The following is a 21,952-nucleotide window of genomic DNA, read 5'->3' as shown; positions in this document are numbered from 1 at the left end:
GGCAGTCCACCTGAGAGGTGGGGGGCAAGATCACTGCTACCCATTATGGAGAAAGCCCTGGCAAGCATTCAGGCAAAGCTACACATATATGAGCAATAAAAGCACAAGCAACGCCCCCCTGAATGAGCCGCTGCACTATTAATTTCCTTTTGACTTGCACCCCACCCCTCCTGCACTGTAAACAAGTCTGCACATGTTTTTCGAACTCAGAAGCATATGCAAAAACAAACAGAATGTTCTCTAAAATTTACAAAATTTGAACGAGTATTGCATGATGATCTCCTTTCTGCAAATGTCTTGCTCTAGGTTTACAGAATAAATTCATTGCAACTGCGAATAAAGCGAGTTAAGAGCTAATGGCGAATCTCAATGGCTTGAAGAGAACTATTTATAATTGTCGCTTTGAGCAAAGTAAATAGCCTGGTTTAGGTTTTGGTGTAAGCAACCAGCAATGTACAAGCAATCAGTAACTGCACATCTGTATGAACAAATACATATAGTGCAGGCAGCAGTAATGAAGGGAGAGTGGAAGGCAAATAACCTGAGCAATACTAAACGGCTTTCTTCCCTGCAACCTCCATACATTTTTCCAGCGAATTCTTGTGATGCAAACATAATCAAGTACGCTAAATATTCCATCGCTTAAAGCGCCTGCACCTCCCAAGTCGAGTGTTACGCAAATGACAACTACTTGATTTCAATAGGCTATGTCTGTTATTGTGCTATTGCACCACAGGTTTACTCAATCTTGCCTCAACTTGAAATAGTCACATAATTGAAATAAAGCAGCGAAATATAGCACCAGCTATTAAAGCACTGCCAAAGGCACGAAGGATATTATTTTCTGCATACTATGGGCAAGACTTCTGAACAAGTCTTGCGCTAAAAAGCCAGAAAAGTCATATAGCACGCAATCATATAGCAAAACGCCAGCAAAGCATTTAAAGCCTACATATGAATGCAAAACAACGGCAACATGTCATACCTACCGAGCCAATGTTTCCTTACACACAGCATGTTTTATGGCAAGGCTCTCCACAGTTGTTGACAGCACCAAAATGTTGATGAAGTTGTCTGCCTCACATTCAGGCAGCACCCCTTTGATGGCAGATGATTGCTGGTGCAAAAGCAGTCCGATGATACAAGTGGAGCAGCTGGACTGCGGGCGTTATAGAGCGAAGAGCCCTAAATGCAAGGAAAGAAAGCCTCCATTAAATCGATGCCTCTAAAGCATGATAACAGCATAGTACGGCTCTTCTCTGTTTAGTTAATCTATAATTTCAATTGAAATCTGTCTCAAAAAATGGACTACTCGCAACTTTATGTTACACATAAAGACGCGTGTATTTCGGCTCCGCCAATTTGCGGCTGGGACCGCGACCCAAATCATCCTACTCCGGCGAAACTGGCATCGATCGAGCCGGAAAACCAAGCGGAACAACTGGACACAAAAGTCGTCCAGGTAGGCCGATTTTCTTCAAATATATGGCCGCTTTTCGACTGACCACAATGGCGCCGCCATCAAGCCTAACGGCGTCGTCGACGCCTGGCCTGGCGGAAATGGCCCTCGGAGGACAAAATGGCGACTTCCGCGGATCAAATATGCGGGTATGACCCTGAGGCGATCTTGTGGACCTCGGTACTCACCACCGGAGGCACAAATTCGACGGTTATTCTGAAAATTCGGAGTCAAGCGGTTGCACGCCGCTCCCAAGACAAAGTCCAGATGGCAGCGCTCGGCGCCGCCCCGGCCGCCATTTCGCCGGTAAGGAACATGAACGCTCCCACGACGCGCGCCGCGGGAAGCAAGGACAAGACGTTCTCGGAAGTGGGAGCCGCGTCCAATGCCCAAACCGACTCCCGAATACTACGTTATAGTCGTAAAGCCGAGAGAAAGTGTTTCTCTCCACGAGGCGTTCACGGAAACCGGCTATGGCACTGCCATTTCGGCGTACCTCGTGCTGAAACGGGCCCGCGCCGTCTCCGTTCTACCCTCACGAGAACAAAACATCATTATTGTGCATACCCCGGACATCGAGGCGGCCGAGGTAATCGGGGACTTCGCAGTAAACACCGAGAAGGGGTCGGTCCCGCTTCGGGGTTACCTGAGACAAGACAGCGGCAACATATGCCACGGCGTGATCGTGGTCCGTAACTCAGACACCACAGAAACTCTTCAAGACCGAGTGTGCTGGCGCGCCGGCACCATCCTGTAAATCCGGAAATTTGGAACCCAACAAGGCTCGCATCACTTTCGCGGGTTAAGAGAAGCTCCGTTACGTGCATTACGGCAACATCATCGTCTCTGTGCGAAACTATCCCTGCGTGAGGCCAGTGTGGGGCCGTCGGGCATCGCGCGGATGCATGCCCAAACCTGCAGTCGAACGCCTGTGGACTCTGCGGATTCCAAGCTCCGCTAGTGGAGGGGGTGCGGGCTCCTCACAACTGTGTTCCGCGGTGTTCTGTGTGCCACCAACTCTCGCGACTGTGCGGCAAAATTGCGCATATCCAAGATAAAACAAATGGCGCCCAAGAAGAAACGCCCCCATGTTGGGCCTCCCGACGATCAGCCTCACCAGGAAATCTCCAACACCGAGAACGCACCTACAGGAGGTGCTGAAAAACGACGATCGAAGGTGTCGCCACCACACGGCGGACTGGCGAAACAAGAAACGGAAACGCGCGGTGATACCAGGGCTTATGTCAACGCAGTCAAAAAGGGACACCAGGTGAGCGGTTAGGGTCGGGCTGCTTCCCTCTCCCCCTTTCCACTCCCTTCCCAAGGGCGCGTAGCTCCGAGCAAGATCAAAAAAGTGCTCAGGGCCCAAAACGAGATGCTTCTTAAGAAAATCAACGAATTGTAATCCAAAATTACCCAGTCTTCTCCGCTCTGGCCTCCCGCGGCTGAGGTAATGGAGAGTGACCTCGTGGTGCCGAAGGCGGTACCAAGCTTGGAGGCCGCATTCAAGGCCCGCTTCGGGGCCACAGAGGCATGATTCATTTGCATAGAAAATAAAATTTCAATGATGGTCAACGGCATCTCTAAATTGCGCATTCCTTGCGCTCCTCGCGCAGGCCCGGCGGTCCCTTACCCGGACGTCCTAACAAAACTTCTAGACGCACCCTAAGGTAGATGATGACGACCACTGCTCGCTCTCTGGTATGAAGGATGCCCCCCTTTCCGCGAGTTCTGGCTGCGGAGCAGCGTCCCTACAACCCCTTCTCAGCCTAAATGACCATGGCGGGCAGCCCTAACATCAGGCGCTCCCCAAGAACCAATTCGGCCGCCCCCGTCCAAATTGTCCAATGGAACTGTCGGGGCTTCCGTTTCCGGGCAAAGAGGGCGGATCTCTGACTTTACCTTTCAACTTTCGACTCTCTTCCCGCGCTAGTTGCCCTCCAGAAGCCAGGGAGTGGCGTCACCCTCACAAATTACATTACCTTTCAGCAGGACCCCTCTTCCTGCGTGCATAAAAATTATACGGCTAATCTAGTTGTCTTGGAACTTCACACTGAACATTCCTACGTGATAGTGAAACGTCTTCCGTTCAAGAAACAAGATGCACCACTCCACGTACTCAACATCTAGTGTTCTCCCAGACTCAAAAATGTAACGTTCGCAGCACTCTTAGCCGCGCTTTAAAGGCTGCGGGCAGGGACCCTCTGGTGATTGTGGATGATTTCAACGTCCACAGTACAGTCTGGGGATACGTGCGTGAAGAGAAGCGGGGACGCAAGCTAGCGGAACTACTCTTCACATTGACCCTGCATATGCAACGCGGATGGGTAATTCACTGACCCGGAATACATGTCCGGATTTCACCTTTACAAAAAACATTGTACACGCAGAATGGATCAACACCGAGGAAACCCTCGGTAGTGACCACTGCCTTATCAATGCCATCGTAAGAAATAAACCAAGTTACATCAAGTCGGCCTCTATCCAAGAACAAGGATACCAAGCGTGGGCACAAGGCCTGGTTTCACACCTTCGTTCGGTGGAAACACAAATTCAGCTCTCGGAGGCCACTCCAGTGGGGGACAACCAACTTATGCCCCTTTTGGGAAGCGCGGCACAGCCTCGTCCACAGATGGCGCCGCCAAAAGCATAACAGAAAGCTCAAAAGTCTTAGCGCCGAGCTCACTCAGCGAGCGGTAGAGTACGCGGCCCAACTCGCCGACTCGAACTGGGTAGACCGCTGCAACACGGCATTGTAAATCTTGTCTAAGTTGTGTTCTGCTTTTTGAATAGTGCGTCGTTCTGAAATTCTACCCTGAAATACGTACCAGGGAAATCTATGCAGCCCTTATCATCGATCGCAAAGAGGTTCATGTGCAAGCATATCTTCTGTTTGTTGTCCCGCCGCGAGCTGGCCTTAATGATAAGGATACCATTTTTTTGTGTTGTGGCCCTTCTTCTTCTTCTTCCTTTTTCTTTCCTGAGCATCTGTCGCTCATTGTATTCATACGCTCACGCTTTGAATACATAGTTGTTATCCTGCGCTCATGTTGTGCCTACTTCCTAGTACCGTCTCCTGCGCTATTTTCTTCTACCTGATCAGTCACCAACTCTCCCAGCAACACACTTTGGTAAAGCCTACATGACATAAGTTGAAACTGAGGTTAGTTCAGATGCTCAGATGTGGCAGTCACCACGTCACCATGTTGAACTTCTGACCACCTTTCCATGCGACTGCGGCATTCTTCGAGCCGAAGTCCATCCATGAATGGATTATAAGAATCGTACCTTAAAAACTCTATAGCCGCACCTTTTCCTGTGCATGGAACACGTGGGGCCATCTATATGGCAATAGTAATTAAATACACCCCGTTTCCTATTGCCTGGAGAATCATGTGAGAATACAGCGTGGAAGTTGCTCAGAACTCCTATGCTTACGCTTTTTGCGAACACTGACGGAGTGTTATTTGCCAACGCACGCTTTATTCCTTGAAAGGCACCTGTTTATAGTGTCGTCAAAAGACGTTGATCTTCAGACAGAATACAAAAGGACGCATAATTTCTGCAGTGTCGCGACATTTGCGGGGCTGTAAACTCGGGCTTCTGAGACCATTTATGTAGTGTCGCGCTCTGCATTAAATTTGAAAATATTAGCACTACTGTTTTCATAAATAATGAATTTATCACATTTATGATGAGCCGAATGCGTCAAGTAGACATTTTAAAAGTGTACTGAATTTCAGTTAGGTCAAGGACCAGTGGTGTTAGCAATGAGCACACCGCCATCGGTCTTACTGATGCAAGGACCCCTTTACAAACAAATGCGATGAGTGCTTGACGGTCATTTGATAAGTGCAATAATCTGCAGGATAACGAATGCCTTTGCGGTCCAGCTCATTGCCAACTTTCAGATTGGAATATTTCATTCTTTCTTCATTCCTGAAAAAGTGATCTTGAGGTTTGGGAACATATTGCATATAGATGCAGAACTTGTATTTGATTCGCGAATTTCATCATTGTCATATAGGTCCAAACACACAGAAACGACTGTGCTAATGTTTCCTCTGGTGCGTCAAGCAGGTAGAAGTGTAGGTCATTTTTTATCAGCCGTAAAAGATCAAGGCAGATCAAAAGCGGACAGAAAGACTTCGAAAAAGCTGCTTTGTTAAAAATTCTTTTCGTCGTCGATTTCTTTGCTTGAGCATTTAGGCGACCAAATAGTAATTAACACGTGATTAACGTAAGGATTTCCCATGCAGTAACAAATGCTAGAATCTGGTTATTTCACTAAATTTGAAATGTATTTCTTGTTCTTGCCTGGCGCGTGTAAAGCGTGAGATATTTGCATAGATCTTATAACCTTCTTCATTGTTTCTTATTTGTGCAGCCTAACCAGGAAATTGGGAGGGGTTATCTCTTTCAACCGAGTTTAGGGCGAAGCATGGAAGCTGCAGTTTCAGCTGTAAATGTGGCGCCATGTGGGAGCCGCCACTTCAAATGGGGAATGTTTCGCCTTGCCCTCCGTTAACAGTTGTGATGCGGCATGCCTGATCTCGGAAGCGATCAGTTTAAACCTACTCTTGGCGCCCTCTGCAAGCCGCTCCGTCAGATGATGTATTTGAACCTGATTATAGCAAATGCGAGTAGCTGCCGATGTGGCTAAGTGGTTAAGACGCCAAGCTACTGAACCCTATAGTATGCGGGTACCAACTCGACTGGTACAAATTTGGTCTGATGGTTTTTAATGGTGCCTTCGGCTTACAGTACCTGAAAAGTTTCATGCGCAGTCGTGCGCTGCCACGCGTTCGTTGAGCCACCCTTCGTGGAGTGCCGTACGTTCGCTGGGGCGAGCACAAAACGAGTGTGCGGCACCGTACCACCGGGAGGTCCGACGGTGGAGCGTGGTTCAATCCTGTCATGCAGCGCACTCAAGCAGACGCGGGCAAACGACGCTGTCAACTCTGCCGTATTTTAGTGTACCGTGGCCGTTAGCAAGCTTCGATGAAGACAAAAAGTTGGCACTTCGTAAAGAAACGTTGAACATGTTACCAACTGAAACGCACGCGACACTTACGTAGACACCGGCTGACCACCCGTGCGTAACTGGACTACAATGCGTACATCGTACAATGTGCAGATGGAAACCGGTAGGCATAATAAATCTACGCCGACATAATCGCCACACTTCGGGAGCATGCGCTAGCGTGGATCGCTAGCGCTAGGTATACACACGGTTTGTATGGACGTAAGGCGGCTTCCTAGATGAGGCTGCGCAGCAGAACCGAAGGCAGGAAGAGCACCAGTATTTTGCGAATCTGGCATGGCCGGCTGATGCACACAACGACAGACTACTCGCGTCGTGTTTGAAGTCACTTTCTGCGCAGCGGCGCGGAGGAAGTGCGCTTCCCCCGAAGACACCATATGTTTCGCATTGCGACATTTGTCGCGTTGTGGCGAAAGGTCAAATATTGGTCGCTGAAGTAGAAGCCCCGCCAGCTTCATGTACACGTGCGGTGAACGAGTTTTCTTAGTTTTTTTTTACGCAAGCTTGCCATAAGGAATATTATAGAAACTCATGTAAATTATTTTCCGTAAAGAACCGTAGCAGGCTCGCGCTCTTATCGTTGTCGGTGAGCCATTTAGAGAAGTCCTCTTCCCTTGTTGTGGTTAGTTCTACTTCGAGCAGAATCTGTGCCCTTGATGCCCTTGTCTCTGCACAAGTCCACAGCAGGTGGCGAACATCCACTTCTGCAGCCGGTGTGGAACACTTCGGGCATGTGGTTGGTCCGATGTCTGCTTGAAATTCCCATCCGCATATTACCGACGGGGTAAGGGCCACCCCAGCTCTTATCCTTCTAAGGGAAACCTCCTCTAATCTCGTTATGAGGGAGGTGGAATGTACACGGGGGAATGAGGGCACGTGTACGTTTCCTTAAAGAGGATGCTGAGATGGGAACAGCGGAGCGGGCATCAAAAGGGAGATGCGAACGAGTTGCGCCTGGCGGTTTGTTCACGAAACAGAAGCGCTTCCACAGGATCAAAACGGAGATAGGAAGTAGCACTGGGACCGTGGGCAGCCACAATAGTGCGCGAAACGCTGGACGACGAGATCCATGTCTGAAGCAATAGAGATTCCTTTATTAGTTTTTCTGCAATGTAGTATTTTCCAAACAATGGGTCTTATTCCGAGATGTCGATCTCGCATTGTGGAAACAATGAAACCAAATTTCTCCTGCATACACTGAGAAATGTGGTCAGTTGACCAATGTGGCTCGGAGAGCGATTGAAAGATTAGAACGGTTTAATACAATGCATAAATTATAAAGAGATGGAGGATTCTCCTGCATCTCGTTCCACCCATGTGACTTCTTTTTTTTATGGCTTTCCTCTCTCTGCTTTGCAAGCGGTCTGAATTTAATCTCATCAGTAGACATCCAGCTTGCGACGTCCGCGCCTTGGAAATGTGGATGTTTCCTAAGAGACACCTGCCTGCTCATTTTTACAACCAAGAAAATATCGAGGAAAGACTTCTTGGTTGTGAAACGTACCTTGCTGAGAAGCGTACTAACATATTTCCTCAAAATGTCAAACTTTCCGACAACGAATGATGTCGCATGTGCAATAGAACAGCGCACCTGCGGCTGAACACCACTCACACGGTCCATTCATGTCAGAGGTTTTATTACTGCAGACAATATGATCATGAATGAAGCGCAACTATTGCTTAAGAACCGAAATACATGAAACGACCAGCAAAACCTGGTCTCATTGATCTCCCCTGAAGCACACGTAGCATGAATGACCCATACATTACCACTGTATAAAGGAGCACTGAACAATGGTGAATGGGGTACGCCTCAGTGTGCAGGTCGAGCCAACATTTAGACAAGTGGACTTGTCTTAGTCTGGGCAAAGCGATCATCACTGGCAGGGGTTTAAATACGCTTTTGCTTCCGAAGGAAAAAAGCTAGGGAGGGGAAAGTGGGTGTGAAGGAGTGGGGAGGAGAGGATGGGGTGAGAAGAAAGTGGGTCATGAAGTGAAAAAAAAATATACAACATGTATTTCTCACCCAGGAACCAGAGACCCTGTGGTCTGCAAATTAGTAAGAGCGGCAGTACCGGACAAAGCTACAATACCGGGTAGATGATTAGTCACCACTTAACCAGGGCCGGCTTGCACGATAAAGTCCGAGCTAAGTCCAGACTTAAATGGTGTCTTTAGAAAGACCAAGCTTATTTAAGACTGCTCGTGTTCCAAACGTCGAACGCTTCGGGGTCATGTTCACCAGAGTGGCTTCCCAGAACAGCCTCAGCAACCACTTGGGGCATTTTTCCTCGTAACACAATCTTAAAACGCAAAAAGCAATGGCACGGGTTTTACACAACGCAAAATTGACGGAATGTGTACATCTTATAGCAGAGACAGTGCCAGCGCATCCCTGTATTTCCCTAATTTCTCTACTTAGACACCTGGCGTCCTTGTGTCTTAACCAAGACAGCACTAGAGTCATAATCATACAAGCGACTTATTCAAGTCAGTACTGAAGCCCAGTCTTGACTCCAGTCTTACGCGGCCATGCTAGGGGCCTATTCTTTAGACTCCAGTTAAGTCTGGACTTAGCTAAGACAGTCTTAAAATTGTTTTGTGCAAGCGGGCCCAGGTTTGGCGCTGATACACTTTGCAAAGGGACAGGCTTTGCAAAAGGCTCTGAAAAAGAATATATCTAAGGGGGGCAATTCTTTAAGCTTTTTGCAAATGTGGCGGGGGGGGGGGGGCGGGAGTAGAACTAAGACACCGAATAATAACCGCACAGTGAACCACAGCTGATATGCAAAAGAAAAGTTCCAGTACAAATTCAAGTGACAAGTGATAAGGAGGAAATGTGATTGGAGAAACATGTTCAGCTTATTGTATTGCGGAGGGGAATGGAGTGTACATGTGTTGTGAATAAACTGTACAATTAACGCTACGTGTGATTGTTTTCCCTTATAGTTCTGATGCACAGGGAATAAATATATTTAAGGGAGTCTAACGTTCCTTCAGAGATGTTTATTCCTGCTGGTTCCAATGTTCTAAGTTTATGAATCAGATAAGCCTCTCTATATTTTCTGTCCCTTGCAGATTCAAAGCCTGACTGGAGAATATATAACTTAATTTCTTCAAACTTAGTCTTTCTGATTGAAATTCTGGGAAACTGCTTTCGGGAAATTTTTGCCTGTGTCTGCCCAATGTCCATAAGGCCTCATGTTTTTCGCTTGGCCTCTCTCTCCGATGTACTTTTTACGACAGAAGAAGGATTCTAGAAGGTAGACAACGTTTGAAGATGTACAGTTAAAGCCTGATTTTATGGGAAAAGTTAAATCGCTTGCATTACTTTTAACCATGGTGTCTTATTGTTTATGACTGCACGTCTTACATCTAGGTCAAGAGCATGATTGTGGGCGTGTTGGATGCTTGTTGTCGAGTTTAGAATGTACTAGAATATATCTGAGGTTTGCGCTACTTTTGTATGTTACCTTTTGTGCCTCCGGAAATATTTTCTTCAGGCGTTCATTACACGTAAGCACGCAATGGTATCTCCGCAGAATATTTTTTATGTTTCGAAGGGCATTGGACTGTTTAGTTACAAAAGAAGTTTGGAGTTCAGTGTTGGCCTTTGGTCGTTTCGTGAGCACATCGTTGTGGTTGAAAGTGCTTGCTTAAGGGAATTACTGAGATACTTCCTCTGATTAGTGTTGCTTTCAAGGATTGTAATTCGTTTAGGTAGTCATTATCATCGCTAAATACTCTTCTTAGCCGTGTCGCCCGTCCTACAGGTAGTCCTTGCTTAGAATGTATCGGATGATGACTCGTAAAATCTAGGTATTGTTGCTTATCCGTTGGCTTTCTGTGCAAGAAAGTTCTAAGTTTTCCATTTTCCACTGACACCGTGGTGTCGAGAAAGCCGGCTTTCAATTGCGATGACTAACAAGTGAATTTAATGGTAATGTGTTGACAATTAAGATGCGAGACGAACGAATGGAGTGATTCTGAACCATGCTGCCATATCATGAAAATATCATCAATATAGCGAAGGTATGTAAGTGGATTTTCAGAAAATGAATTTAGTATATTGGATTCTAGAACTCCCATGAATATACTCGCATAAGTCGGCGAGAAGAGAGTACCCATGCTGGTTCCAAATATTTGTAAATTATAGGATGAATCGAACTCGAAATAACTTAAATTGATGACTAGTGTTAGGAGCGAGAGATAAGCTTCAGATGCATGCAGATGGCGGTTGTTGATTAATACTTCAGAGAGGGCGTGGATATCTTCATCGATAAGAACATTAGTGTTGAGTGGCTCGACGTCAAGTGTGACAAGTATACAATCATCTGCAAGATTCGTGGTATTATTGATATGCTCAATAAATCGGAGAAAGTGAAGTGTGTCTTGCACAAACGAATGAAGTTGGTTCGGGAGGTCTGCTTGGTGGTGATTTAGGAATATTGTAACGTAACGTTACGCAGAAGGCACTCTGGCACCGAGGAACACCGACAACCAGTCAAGTCAGCACGAGACGGAGCAGTCCCACTTCGTCGTCGTTTCCCTAACGCCCGTTCAATTCTCCGTCGTCTTCTTTGAATGGCATGTGTAAATGAGAGGTTTTCTGTGGGCGTAGTATTGTTACAAACAATTGATCTTCCTGGTATGTCGGTGCAAAACAATGCTTCTGCGGAAAGCTTGTGGATCTTGGGCATTAGGTAAAATGGACCTGCTAGTTTGTTTGACGGCTTAACAAATTTATGGTCAATCTCGATAATTAGTTCTTTGGCAAATAGATCTCCTATTTTATTCATGATGACTTCACGGAACTCTTCTGTCAGATAGGTATTTACCTTTTTATAGTGGCAAGAGTTGTTATGCTGTCTATGTGCCTGATTTTTGTAATCTTCAACTGGGAGAATCACTCTGCTACCACCTTTGTCTGTAGACTTGATAACTAAGTCAGTTCTAGAAGCTAGGTTGTGAAGAGTTGCTCTTTCAGTTATAGATATGTTTTTGGGCTTTCGAGCTAGCTTTGTTATTTGAATAATTTGTTTTGGGATGGATTTAATATATAAATCCAGTTCAGTGCTGCGCTCTGCATCAGGAAACCATGTGCTGGGGGCTCTGAGTAGGTTAGATGCTTCCGATACATTATTTAAAATTTCAGCGAAGAATTCCTTAATACGCATCCTTCCTGCGATTTCAGTTATATCTCGTTGAAGTTCATATTCATTAAAGCTCTTATTCGTTGGGCAGAAGGTCAGGCCTCGTCTTAGAATCTATTTATCACTATCGCTTAGAGATTTAGAAATGTCAGTGACGTTGCTGTCATCTCTATCCTGTCTCGCAGGTGATTCCGTCGTTTTGAAACTGCAGGAGGTATTCTTCGCTGCCGAGGTGTGTCATTATCTACGGACAGCTTATCCCTTATGAATTTACGCTGTTTTTTAACCTGAAGCTTTGCTCTTTCCTCTTCACGAATTCTTTAAGTACTTGATGCTCGTCCGCGGTTAGTGTTAGTTTGTGCATTTTGTAGTTAGGGTCATCTACTTTTTCTTGACAGTGTTGTTTTAAAATGGCTATAAAAGTTAATGACGCATCATCTAAACTTTTTTCCAGCTAATGAATAGTTCACGGCTATAAAGAGATTCTAATGCGAGGCCTGACCTGCTGCCCAACGAATAACAGCTTTAATGAGTATGAACATCACCGATATATAACTGAATTCGCAAGAAGAATGCGTAGTAAGGAATTCTGCCCTGAAAATCCAAACAAGGTACCGGAAGCCTCTAATCTACTCAGAGCCCCCGGCACATAGTTTCCTGATGCAGAGTACAGCCCCGAACTGGACTTAAATATTAAATCCCTCTCAAAATAAATTATTTAAAAAACAAAGCTAGCTTGAAAGCCGGAAAACCTCTCTATAACTAAAAGAGCAACTATTGGCAACCTAGCTCCTAGAACTGACTCAGTTATCAAGCCTGCAGACAAAGGTGGTAGCATAGTGATTCTCCCAGTTGAAAATTATAAAAAACAGGCACATAGACAGCCTAACAACCCTTGCCACTGTGAAAAGTTAAATACCGATCTGACAGAACAGTTCAGTGAAATCATCCTGAATAAAATAGAAGATCTATTCGCCAGGGAACCAATTACCGAGATTGGCTATAAATTTCTCAAGCTGTCAAACAAGCAAGCAGGTCGATTCTACATACTGCCCAAGATCCACAAGGTTTCCGCAGAAGCATTGTTTATCACACACATACCAGGAAGACCAATTGTTTCTAATAAGTAATATGCCCACAGAAAATCTCTCAATATTCCTAAATCACCACCAAGCAGACCTCCCGACCCAGCTCCCTTCGTTTGTGCAGGCCACACCTCGCTTTCTTTGAATCATTGAGCGTATTAATAACACCTTCAATCTTGCAGATGATTGTATACTTGTCACACTTGACGTCGCCGCGCTCTACACTAATATTTGTATTGATGAAAGTATCGACGCTCTCTCTCAAGTATTAATCAACAACCGCCATCCGCATGCCTCTTAAGTTTATCTCTCGCTCCTTAAACTATGCCTAACTTTAAATTATTTCGAGGTCGATTCATCCTATTGTCACGTAGTGGTGACGACGTCGACGACACAAATGAAGGGTCGATGATTGCACTAAAGAAACTCTTTATTTGGGCTGACTAGCGCCCGCAAAAGAACTAAGCAACTCGGCGGCGGCGATAGAAACAAACGTGCTCGTCGATCGTCGAACAAAGAATGCTCGTCACACTCGTCAACGCTCAATTTAAAGGCTGCACAGAACAATCTAGATAACGTCGCAAACAGCTACCAGCACGGGCTGGGACATTGTGGAAAGACACCCGAGTGGCCGGAACCTCCTTCGAGACAGATATCGGTGCATCTTGCACTACAACAAAACTGACAAAGGTGTGACTCGCGACATCGAGCATTAACAAACAAAGATTACGGAACTGATACGCGGTCCAGAATCTGAGTGATAAGCCTGTATGCCGGCGGCTGTTAAAAAACAACAAATACTGTTTTGAAGGTTCCGCGGCATTACTCCCACCTTTAAAAATACATCGCCTCGATGCTCCAAAACAAAAAAACTTCAACATAAACACTGCAAAGTTTAAACACCACAGATTCTTTAACGCGCGTAATATGGCTTCAGTCGTACAACATGTACAATTTCTGGGCGTTCGCGTAGCCGTTGTGATGCTGACTGTCCGTCGGGAATGACTTCATAGTCCAGTGGTCCGACGCGGCGAATGATTTTGTACGGCCCGAAGTATCGACGCAACAACTTATCACTTAATCCGCGACGGCGAATTGGTGTCCAAACTCACACTTGGTCTCCTCGATTGTACTCTGCGTGGCGTCGTCGTAAATTGTATCGTCGGCTGTCGGTGCGCTGTTGGTCTTTAATACGCAGCCGTGCGAGTCGTCGGGCTTCCTCTGCACGCTGCAGGTAGGTGGCGACGTCAAGGTTGTCTTCGCTGGTTACGTGCGGCAGCATTGCGTCAAGCGTCGTCGTGGCCTCCCTGCCGTACACAAGCTTAAACGGGGTCGCTCTGGTCGTCTCCTGGACTGCCGTGTTATACGCGAAGATCACGTACGGCAAGATGGCGTCCCAGGTCTTGTGTTCAGCGTCGACGTATATGGCGATCATGTCCGTGATAGTTTTATTCAGGCGCTCCGTACGGCCATTGGTCTGGGGATGGTACGCAGTTGTTCGTCGATGGCTTGTATGACTGTATTCCAGGATGGCTTGCGTCAACTCTGCCGTAAACGCCGTTCCTCTGTCCGTGATGAGCACTTCTGGGGCGCCATGTCGCAAGAGAATTTGTTCGACAAAAAATTTGGCGACTTCTGCCGCGGTACCATTTGGTAGTGCTCTTGCTTCGGCGTAACGGGTAAGGTAGTCAGTGGCCACGATGATCCACTTGTTACCCATAGACGAAGATGGAAAGGGGCCGAGGAGATCCATCCCAATTTGTTGCAAGGGCAGGATTGGTGGCGGAATCGGGTTTAGTAGTCCTGCTGGTCTGATCGGCGGCGTCTTGCGTCGTTGGCACTCACGACACGTCTTCACGTAGTGGGCAACTTCGGCAGGTAGTCGCGGCCAGTAACACTTCTCCTGGATTCGACGCAACGTGCGCGCAAATCCGAGATGGCCTGCTGTGGGCTCATCGTGCAACGCCTGCAGAACTTTCTGCCGGAGGTTTTTAGGCACTACAAGAAGCTGCGCGGTCTTGTTGGTTGCAAAGTTCTTCACTAGGAGGCCATTGCTTAACGCGAACGATGATAAATGTCGCCTGAACACACCAGGAGGGGAAGTGGTCTTTCCTTCTAAGTAATCGGCTAGCTCTTTCAGCTCAGGGTCTGATCGCTGTTGTTCTGCGAAACTGCTGGCGCTTACCGGTCCCAAAAAGGCGTCGTCGTCATCGTCCTTCGGGGGAGCGTCGACGGGAGCGCGTGATAGGCAGTCTGCGTCGGAGTGCTTCCAGCCCGACTTATAGACTACAGTCAAGTCAAATTCTTGAAGTCGTAGGCTCCATCTGGCAAGGCGGCCGGAGGGATCTTTCAAATTAGCCAGCCAGCAGAGCGCATGATGGTCGCTAACAACCTTGAATGGTCGGCCGTATAGGTATGGACGAAACTTAGAAGTAGCCCAGATGATCGCAAGGCACTCCTTCTCGGTCGTCGAGTAATTGACTTCGGCTTTTGTGAGGAACCTGCTAGCGTAGGCGATTACTTTTTCCTGTCCGGCACTGTTCTGGACGAGAATGGATCCTAGGCCCACACTGCTCGCGTTGGTGTGAATTTCGGTCTCGGCGTTTTCATCAAAGTGGCCAACTACAGGAGGGCATTGCAAGTGGCGCTTAAGTTTGTCGAAGGCTTCTCCTTGAGGGCGCTTCCCATTTAAAAGGTACGTCAGCCTTTGGTGACGATGAGAAGCACTCCCCGTAGCTTCAAAGCAGACTGAAAATCTGGTCTTTCCTGTTGTGGGTCAATGCCGGGTTGATGTCAAATGTGGGCTGACGGAATAGGTCCGGTGCGTCTTCCAGCGTTTGGTCGTGGAGGGCGAATACATCTTTGAGGTCCGCTAATTCGTCGAGAAAAGCGATCGTCGTGCCCTTGTTCAGATGCCGGTATTCTTCGGGGAATTTTGTTATCAGAACCTGAGCTTAACCTCTCCGGAAGTTCGTGATGCCTCTTGCGATGCCGACACCTCGTTGTGAGAGCAATTGGATATTTCCTTCGACGATGCCTTCAGCGGTTTCGATGTTTGCTCTACCTACGCAGACTGCGATGCTTGATCGAGGCGGCACGGTCAATTCTTCATCGAGGACGGTTAGAGGGATGTGTTGCATCGACGTCGTCGTAGCAAGGATGGCTTGGTCTGCAGAGAGCTTAATGAGCTTGGATCACAGGTCGATGATAGCCCTATGTTCATTTAGGAAGTCCATGCCTAAAATCACGTCGCGGGAGCACTGCTGCAAGACCACAAAGCTGCTGGGGTAAGTACGCCCATATATTTATTTGTTTTATTTTATTTAACAATACTGCCGCTCTCAATCGAGAGCCTAGCAGACGGGCAAAACACATGTTATGTTACAAGCATACAATATAAAAGAAATGAAAGAATTCTAAACAGTTCCAATAAATGCGGACAACAAAGTATACAATTTTTGGGAAAAACAACCGAACAATACTCGCAACAGTATGGCAGCATTTCATAAAAAACAAACAAACAAAATTAAAAGATAACAATAGTCGGTGTACCCCATATTATTCCTACGAATTGTTAGTAACGTGTAAAGGCAACCGGGAATAAAAGTAAGAAGCATTAATGGTCTCTTGTGATTAACTCTAGTTGGGTTACGAACTGCGACAATGAATTTGTGTTTTTTAGAGATGAGCTTAGCTGATTCCATTCTCTTATCGCGCGAGGAAAGAAAGAGTACCTGAATGCGTCGTTAGAAAAAGAGTATTCCGTTAGCGCATGCTCGTGGTGGTGTCGTGTTATTCTAGACAGTGAATGCGATATGTACGTAGTTGTATCAATTTTGTACTGGCCGTGTAGTAGTTGATAAAGAAATTTTAGTCGGGCTTGTTTTGCTCTAGTCGATAATGTGTTTAAATCTGAACGAGTTAAGAGAAGGGAGGGTGAGTCTGTACGCCTGTATTTGCTGTGAATAAACCTTGCTGCTTTTCTTTGCACGCGTTTGAGTTTAGCTATGTTAGTTGCTGTATAAGGAAACCAAATTGTGTTAGCGTATTCTAAAATTGGTCTGACAAATGTTTTATAGGCCAGAAGCTTAATATTCATTGGTGTGGTCTTAAGGCGTCTTATTAAATAAAATAATTTTTGTAGTGCTGTAGTAATATTATTTATGTGTGCCTCCCAATTCATATTTGATGTCAGTGTTATTCCCAAGTATTTATATTCATCAACCTTTAAAAGTGGTGTACCATTAACGCTGTAGATGAAGAGGGAGGATTGCTTTTTTTCTTGTAATTGTCATGGCTACTGATTTTTTAACATTAATAGACATTTGCCAGAGGGCGCACCACTCGGATACCCTGCTGAGGGATTCGGAAAGGATGAGATGGTCATTGTGGCTTTTAATTTCTTTGTATATAACGCAATCATCCGCGAAGAGTTTAATTTTGCACCCTATATTATTCGTTATGTCATTGATATAGATCAAAAATAGAAGTGGGCCGAGAACTGAGCCTTGTGGAACCCCAGATGTGACAGAGATGGTATCAGATGGCGTATGATCGACTGTAACGAACTGTGAACGATTTGTTAAGAAATTTGTTATCCAAGCAGAAACTTCTCCCTTTCCAATAATGTTCTCTAATTTTGCAGTTAACTTGTTATGACTCACGCAGTCAAAAGCTTTAGATAAATCAAGTAGAATCATGTCAACTTGTGAACGGTTGTTAATGCAAAGGGTAAGGTCATGAACTACTTCTGTTAGTTGTGTGATGGTTGATAACCCAGCCCGGAAACCATGTTGGTGAGGAGATAGTATGGTTTCACGTTCTAGAAATGTGGTTATATGTTTGAAAATGATATGCTCTAGTATTTTACATGAAGTGCTTGTGAATGATATTGGTCTGAAGTTAGCAACATTCATTTTGTCTCCTGTCTTGTGAATCGGTATTATTTTAGCCATTTTCCAGTCATGCGGTACGTTACCAGTTGACAGCGACTTACGAAAGATCTGTCCCAGATATTTGCTGCACCATTCAGCATATCTTTTAAGGAATTCGTTCGAAATTTCATCCGGGCCGTTGGATTTTTTGGGGTTAATGTTGAGAAGAAGATTGAGGATTCCGGCATCTGTTATTATTAATGGATCAAGTACCGAGGTATGAGGTGATGGGAGAGGAGGAAGTGTACCGTTGTCTTTCGTAAAGACTGACTGAAAAAATGTATTGTATCTATTAGCCATTGTAGCTCTCTCTTCTTTTGTTAAGTTTGTTGTAGGCTGGGTATTGCGTAGATGTTTCCAGAATCTTTGTGGGCTATTTTTAAGGAAGTTGGGAAATTTTACACTGTAGTATTGTTGTTTTGAGTGTTTTAGTTTTTCCTTGAATTCTTGTAATGCAGATTTCAACTTGGAAGTCGTAGAGAGTGTCGGATTGTTTTTGTTGGCCTTGCGAAGCCGTTTTACACGTCGCTTAGCATGGATAACTTCGCGCGTGATCCAGGGATTTTTCAGGTGTTGTTTACTCTGTTTCATTGGAATATAATTATTTACACAGTTTAGCACAATGTTCTTAAAATGAAGCCACAATGAATTCACATCACTGTATACATGAGTGGCTTTTTCTTGGAAGGATGGAAATTCATGAGCTAGATAGTTTAGTATGCTTACGTCATCTGCTTTATTAAAATTATTGAAACTTTGAACAGTAGGAGGGCTAGTAATGGAGTCACTGAGTGGGAATGTGCACATAGGTATACTGTAGTCAGATATACCTTCGAGAATGTCCAATTCTATTTGGTTGATTTGAAAATGGTTGCTGAGAAGTATGAGGTCGAGGATGTTTTTCGTTGTACCTTGAGTGCGAGTGGGATGAGAAACCACTTGATGTAGGTTAAAATTTAGCATCACGTCTATTAGCGCATCTGAAGCTTCTGATGCGTGATGCATTGTGTCTCAGTCAATGTCGGCAAGGTTGAAATCGCCCGCAAGAATAACCCTGGATTGATGGACATGACGCTGCATGTACTCTTGAATGGCTGAAAGGCATGTGCTGTCAGAAGATGGACTGCGATAAACGCAACCGGTAACAATGGTCATCCCGTCGCATAATATTTTACAGAAAACGGCTTCAGCGTTCGCCACATCGGGAAGAAGGACAAAGGGAAGGCATTTTTTTATCAGTAACGCTACACCGCCACCCCGTGAAGGCCGGTCTTTCCGAATGATTGCGTAGTTTGGTGGGGCAATTTCATGATCGAATACAGCAGATGATAACCATGTTTCCGTGATGGCCACTATATCTGGGTTATAGCCAACTAGTAGGTTTTCCAATTCCTCGGTTTTATTTAGAAAACTGCGGGCGTTTATGTTCATCAAGGTTAGTCTTTTGATTGTGCAGCTCGGCGGGTTGTTCGACGGATTGTTGTGCTTTCTGCATCGGCACTTTGTCGTTCTCTTCGTCCCAAATATATGCGCGTTTGTTAATGTATAATTTGTCGTAGGAAAGTGATACCTTTTCTTTTCTGTCGCGGTTTGGTTTCGCACTGTCCCAAAGTTTCTTCCGTATATCTCGCACTCTTTTGGAGAAATCTTCCCCAACTGAGTAGTCGGTTCCTTTAAGTTTGTATCCTCTTCCTAATATTGCTACTTTTTGTCTGTAGTCCAATAATTTCATTATTACTGGCCTAACTTTACCTGTCGCGGGCTTCCCTAGCCTATGTATTCTTTCTATTGCCACTTTTCCGAGGTCTAATGTGTCAACAATAATATCATTATTAACAGTTTCTTCGAGCGACTCGCTTGTTTCTTCGTCATTTTCTGGAAGACCATAAATGATTAGGTTAGACCGCCTACTGCGATTTTCTAAATCGTCAATTTTCTTTTCAAGTGCTTCGATGACTTGATTCATGTCAGTCATTTGTTGCTGGCAAGCCTCAATTTTACTTTCAAGGGCAGCAATTTTGTCTAGTTTGGTTTCTATGTCGGTCAAACGTTTCTCTTTTATATCTTTTATGTCAGCTGCAATGTCCTTCAGTTGTTTAGCAATTTGGTTTAGGTCGGGGCCAGGGTTAGTTTCAACATCTCCACTCAGCAGCAACAATTTTTTCAAGGCAAGGGCGACATGAACAACCTCTAACAAAAGAGATGGGCACGGCAGCTCTACCAGAAAAGGGTCACTTGAGCGGATGCAATATCCGAAATCTTTCCTTACCTGCACAATGAATGCAAACGGGTTGTCAGCGTGCCGCATGCTAGCAGTGCCACCGTGCCCAGTGGCCGAGTACGCCCTCGGTAGGCTGTATATAGCTGCGGAGAGCGGTGGCGTTGATGGTAGACCACGTGCCAAGAGTTCCGAGCTTGTTGTCGTCCGGTGGTGATGGTGCGGTTTCCACGATGTAAGCGGTGGCAGATCCAGCACTTGGCTTGTGCTGGCGTAGAATACCTGCGCAGTCCCGGTCACCCGGGCTTGCGCTGTGTCTCCATCGCCGGTATGAAGCAGCAGGCCAAAGGCCAGCTGCACAATGAATGCAAACGGGTTGTCAGCGTGCCGCATGCTAGCAGTGCCACCGTGCCCAGTGGCCGAGTACGCCCACGGTAGGCTGTATATACCTGCGGAGAGCGGTGGCGTTGATGGTAGACCACGTGCCAAGAGTTCCGAGCTTGTTGTCGTCCGGTGGTGATGGTGCGGTTTCCACGATGTAAGCGGTGGCAGATCCAGCACTTGGCTTGTGCTGGCGTAGAATACCTGCGCAGTCCCGGTCACCCGGGCTTGCGCTGTGTCTCCATCGCCGGTATGAAGCAGCAGGCCAAAGGACAGCTGCACAATGAATGCAAACGGGTTGTCAGCGTGCCGCATGCTAGCAGTGCCACCGTGCCCAGTGGCCGAGTACGCCCACGGTAGGCTGTATATACCTGCGGAGAGCGGTGGCGTTGATGGTAGACCACGTGCCAAGAGTTCCGAGCTTGTTGTCGTCCGGTGGTGATGGTGCGGTTTCCACGATGTAAGCGGTGGCAGATCCAGCACTTGGCTTGTGCTGGCGTAGAATACCTGCGCAGTCCCGGTCACCCGGGCTTGCGCTGTGTCTCCATCGCCGGTATGAAGCAGCAGGCCAAAGGACAGCTGCACAATCAATGCAAACGGGTTGTCAGCGTGCCGCATGCTAGCAGTGCCACCGTGCCCAGTCCCAGTTATTCTTGCAGTGCATCGTCCCGATGGAGTAATCAGGTTGCCACCTGCGGTGCGAATCAGCGGGCCATCCCAAGCGGTGGTAACTTTTCTGAGCTGAGAGGCTAATGGTCCACTAATGACTGAATAGTCAGCTCCGGTGTCTACTACGGCAGTGACCCTGCGACCGTCGATATCAATTTCAAGGTCGCTTGTTCGCGTCCTCGCATTGCACGTGGGCCTTAGTGTCCGATCTCGGCTCCGTCGTTTCTTCAGGTCAAGGCCGGGGCATACCGTTATTATTTCGTGGGGGGCCGTTTCGGCTTGCACTCTGGTCGGGTGGTCGTCGATGTCGTCGTGTGGAGCTGCAATGAAATATCTGCGTCGTCGTTAGTGGTCGTCGTCGGCGGAGGATCTTCGTCTTTTAGCCGTTGAGCAACCTCACCTCCAAAGGTTGCTGCCTTTAGTTTCCCCTATGGGGGCTAGGATACCGTCCTTGCACGTAACTGCGGCCTGGCGACGCAAATCGGGCATTGTACGGCGATGAGGAGCGTGATAGACGCCTTGGCGACGAGTGCTCTCCGCTGCGCACGAAGTCGTTGATATCCTGTGGTCGCTCGCCAGGACGGAGACGTGGGGCGTCGACAGCGAAACCATGGAGGCCGATCCGCCTGTACGTGCAGTGGCGGAGGATGTGTCCTGCCTCACCACAATGGAAGCAGAGCGGTCGGTTGTTTGCTGTCCTCCAGGCGTCGCACTTTCTGGGGCTTGGGGGTCGCTGGTAGGCTTGGCGGGCGGGGGCCAAGGGGCGGTTTTCAGGAACAGAGCGGTAACGGTGAGGGCTCGGAAAGTCATCACGTAGTTCATCGCGCACCAGCGTAGTTCATCGCTGTTGCCTTTTGTGCTGGAACAGTCGCAGCCGTCGCTTGAGGTACGCCCAGCGCCTGCTGGACGTCTTCACGGACGACGTCCGCAAGCGTCGCCACCTGGGGTTGTTGCGATGATGGCATCAATCGGCGGTTGAAGTCTGACTTGACTGAAGGAGGGCCTGGGC

The 21,952-nt window shown here is 46.8% G+C and overlaps 1 protein-coding gene across 1 annotated transcript; it reads right to left on the bottom strand.

Annotated features, from left to right (window-relative positions):
- Window positions 1-19,074: 19,074 nt before the first annotated feature.
- LOC146170663 (uncharacterized) lies at window positions 19,075-20,892 on the bottom strand. The gene has a single exon (XM_084586858.1). The coding sequence runs from the start codon at window positions 20,890-20,892 to the stop codon at window positions 19,075-19,077; it is 1,818 nt and encodes a 605-aa protein (XP_084442984.1).
- Window positions 20,893-21,952: the final 1,060 nt, after the last annotated feature.

The sequence above is a fragment of the Amblyomma maculatum genome, unplaced genomic scaffold, assembly GCF_055883805.1.
Source record: "Amblyomma maculatum isolate TAMU_Amacu unplaced genomic scaffold, ASM5588380v1 scaffold_87, whole genome shotgun sequence".
Lineage (NCBI taxonomy): Eukaryota > Metazoa > Arthropoda > Arachnida > Ixodida > Ixodidae > Amblyomma > Amblyomma maculatum.
The sequence above is the reverse complement of the archived record's forward strand: the minus strand, read 5'-3'. Positions and strand labels throughout refer to the sequence as shown.

Excerpts from the sequence above, each read along its gene's own strand:
- LOC146170663 (XM_084586858.1), bottom strand. The coding sequence starts at position 20,892 with ATGCGGCACGCTGACAACCCGTTTGCATTGATTGTGCAGCTGTCCTTT.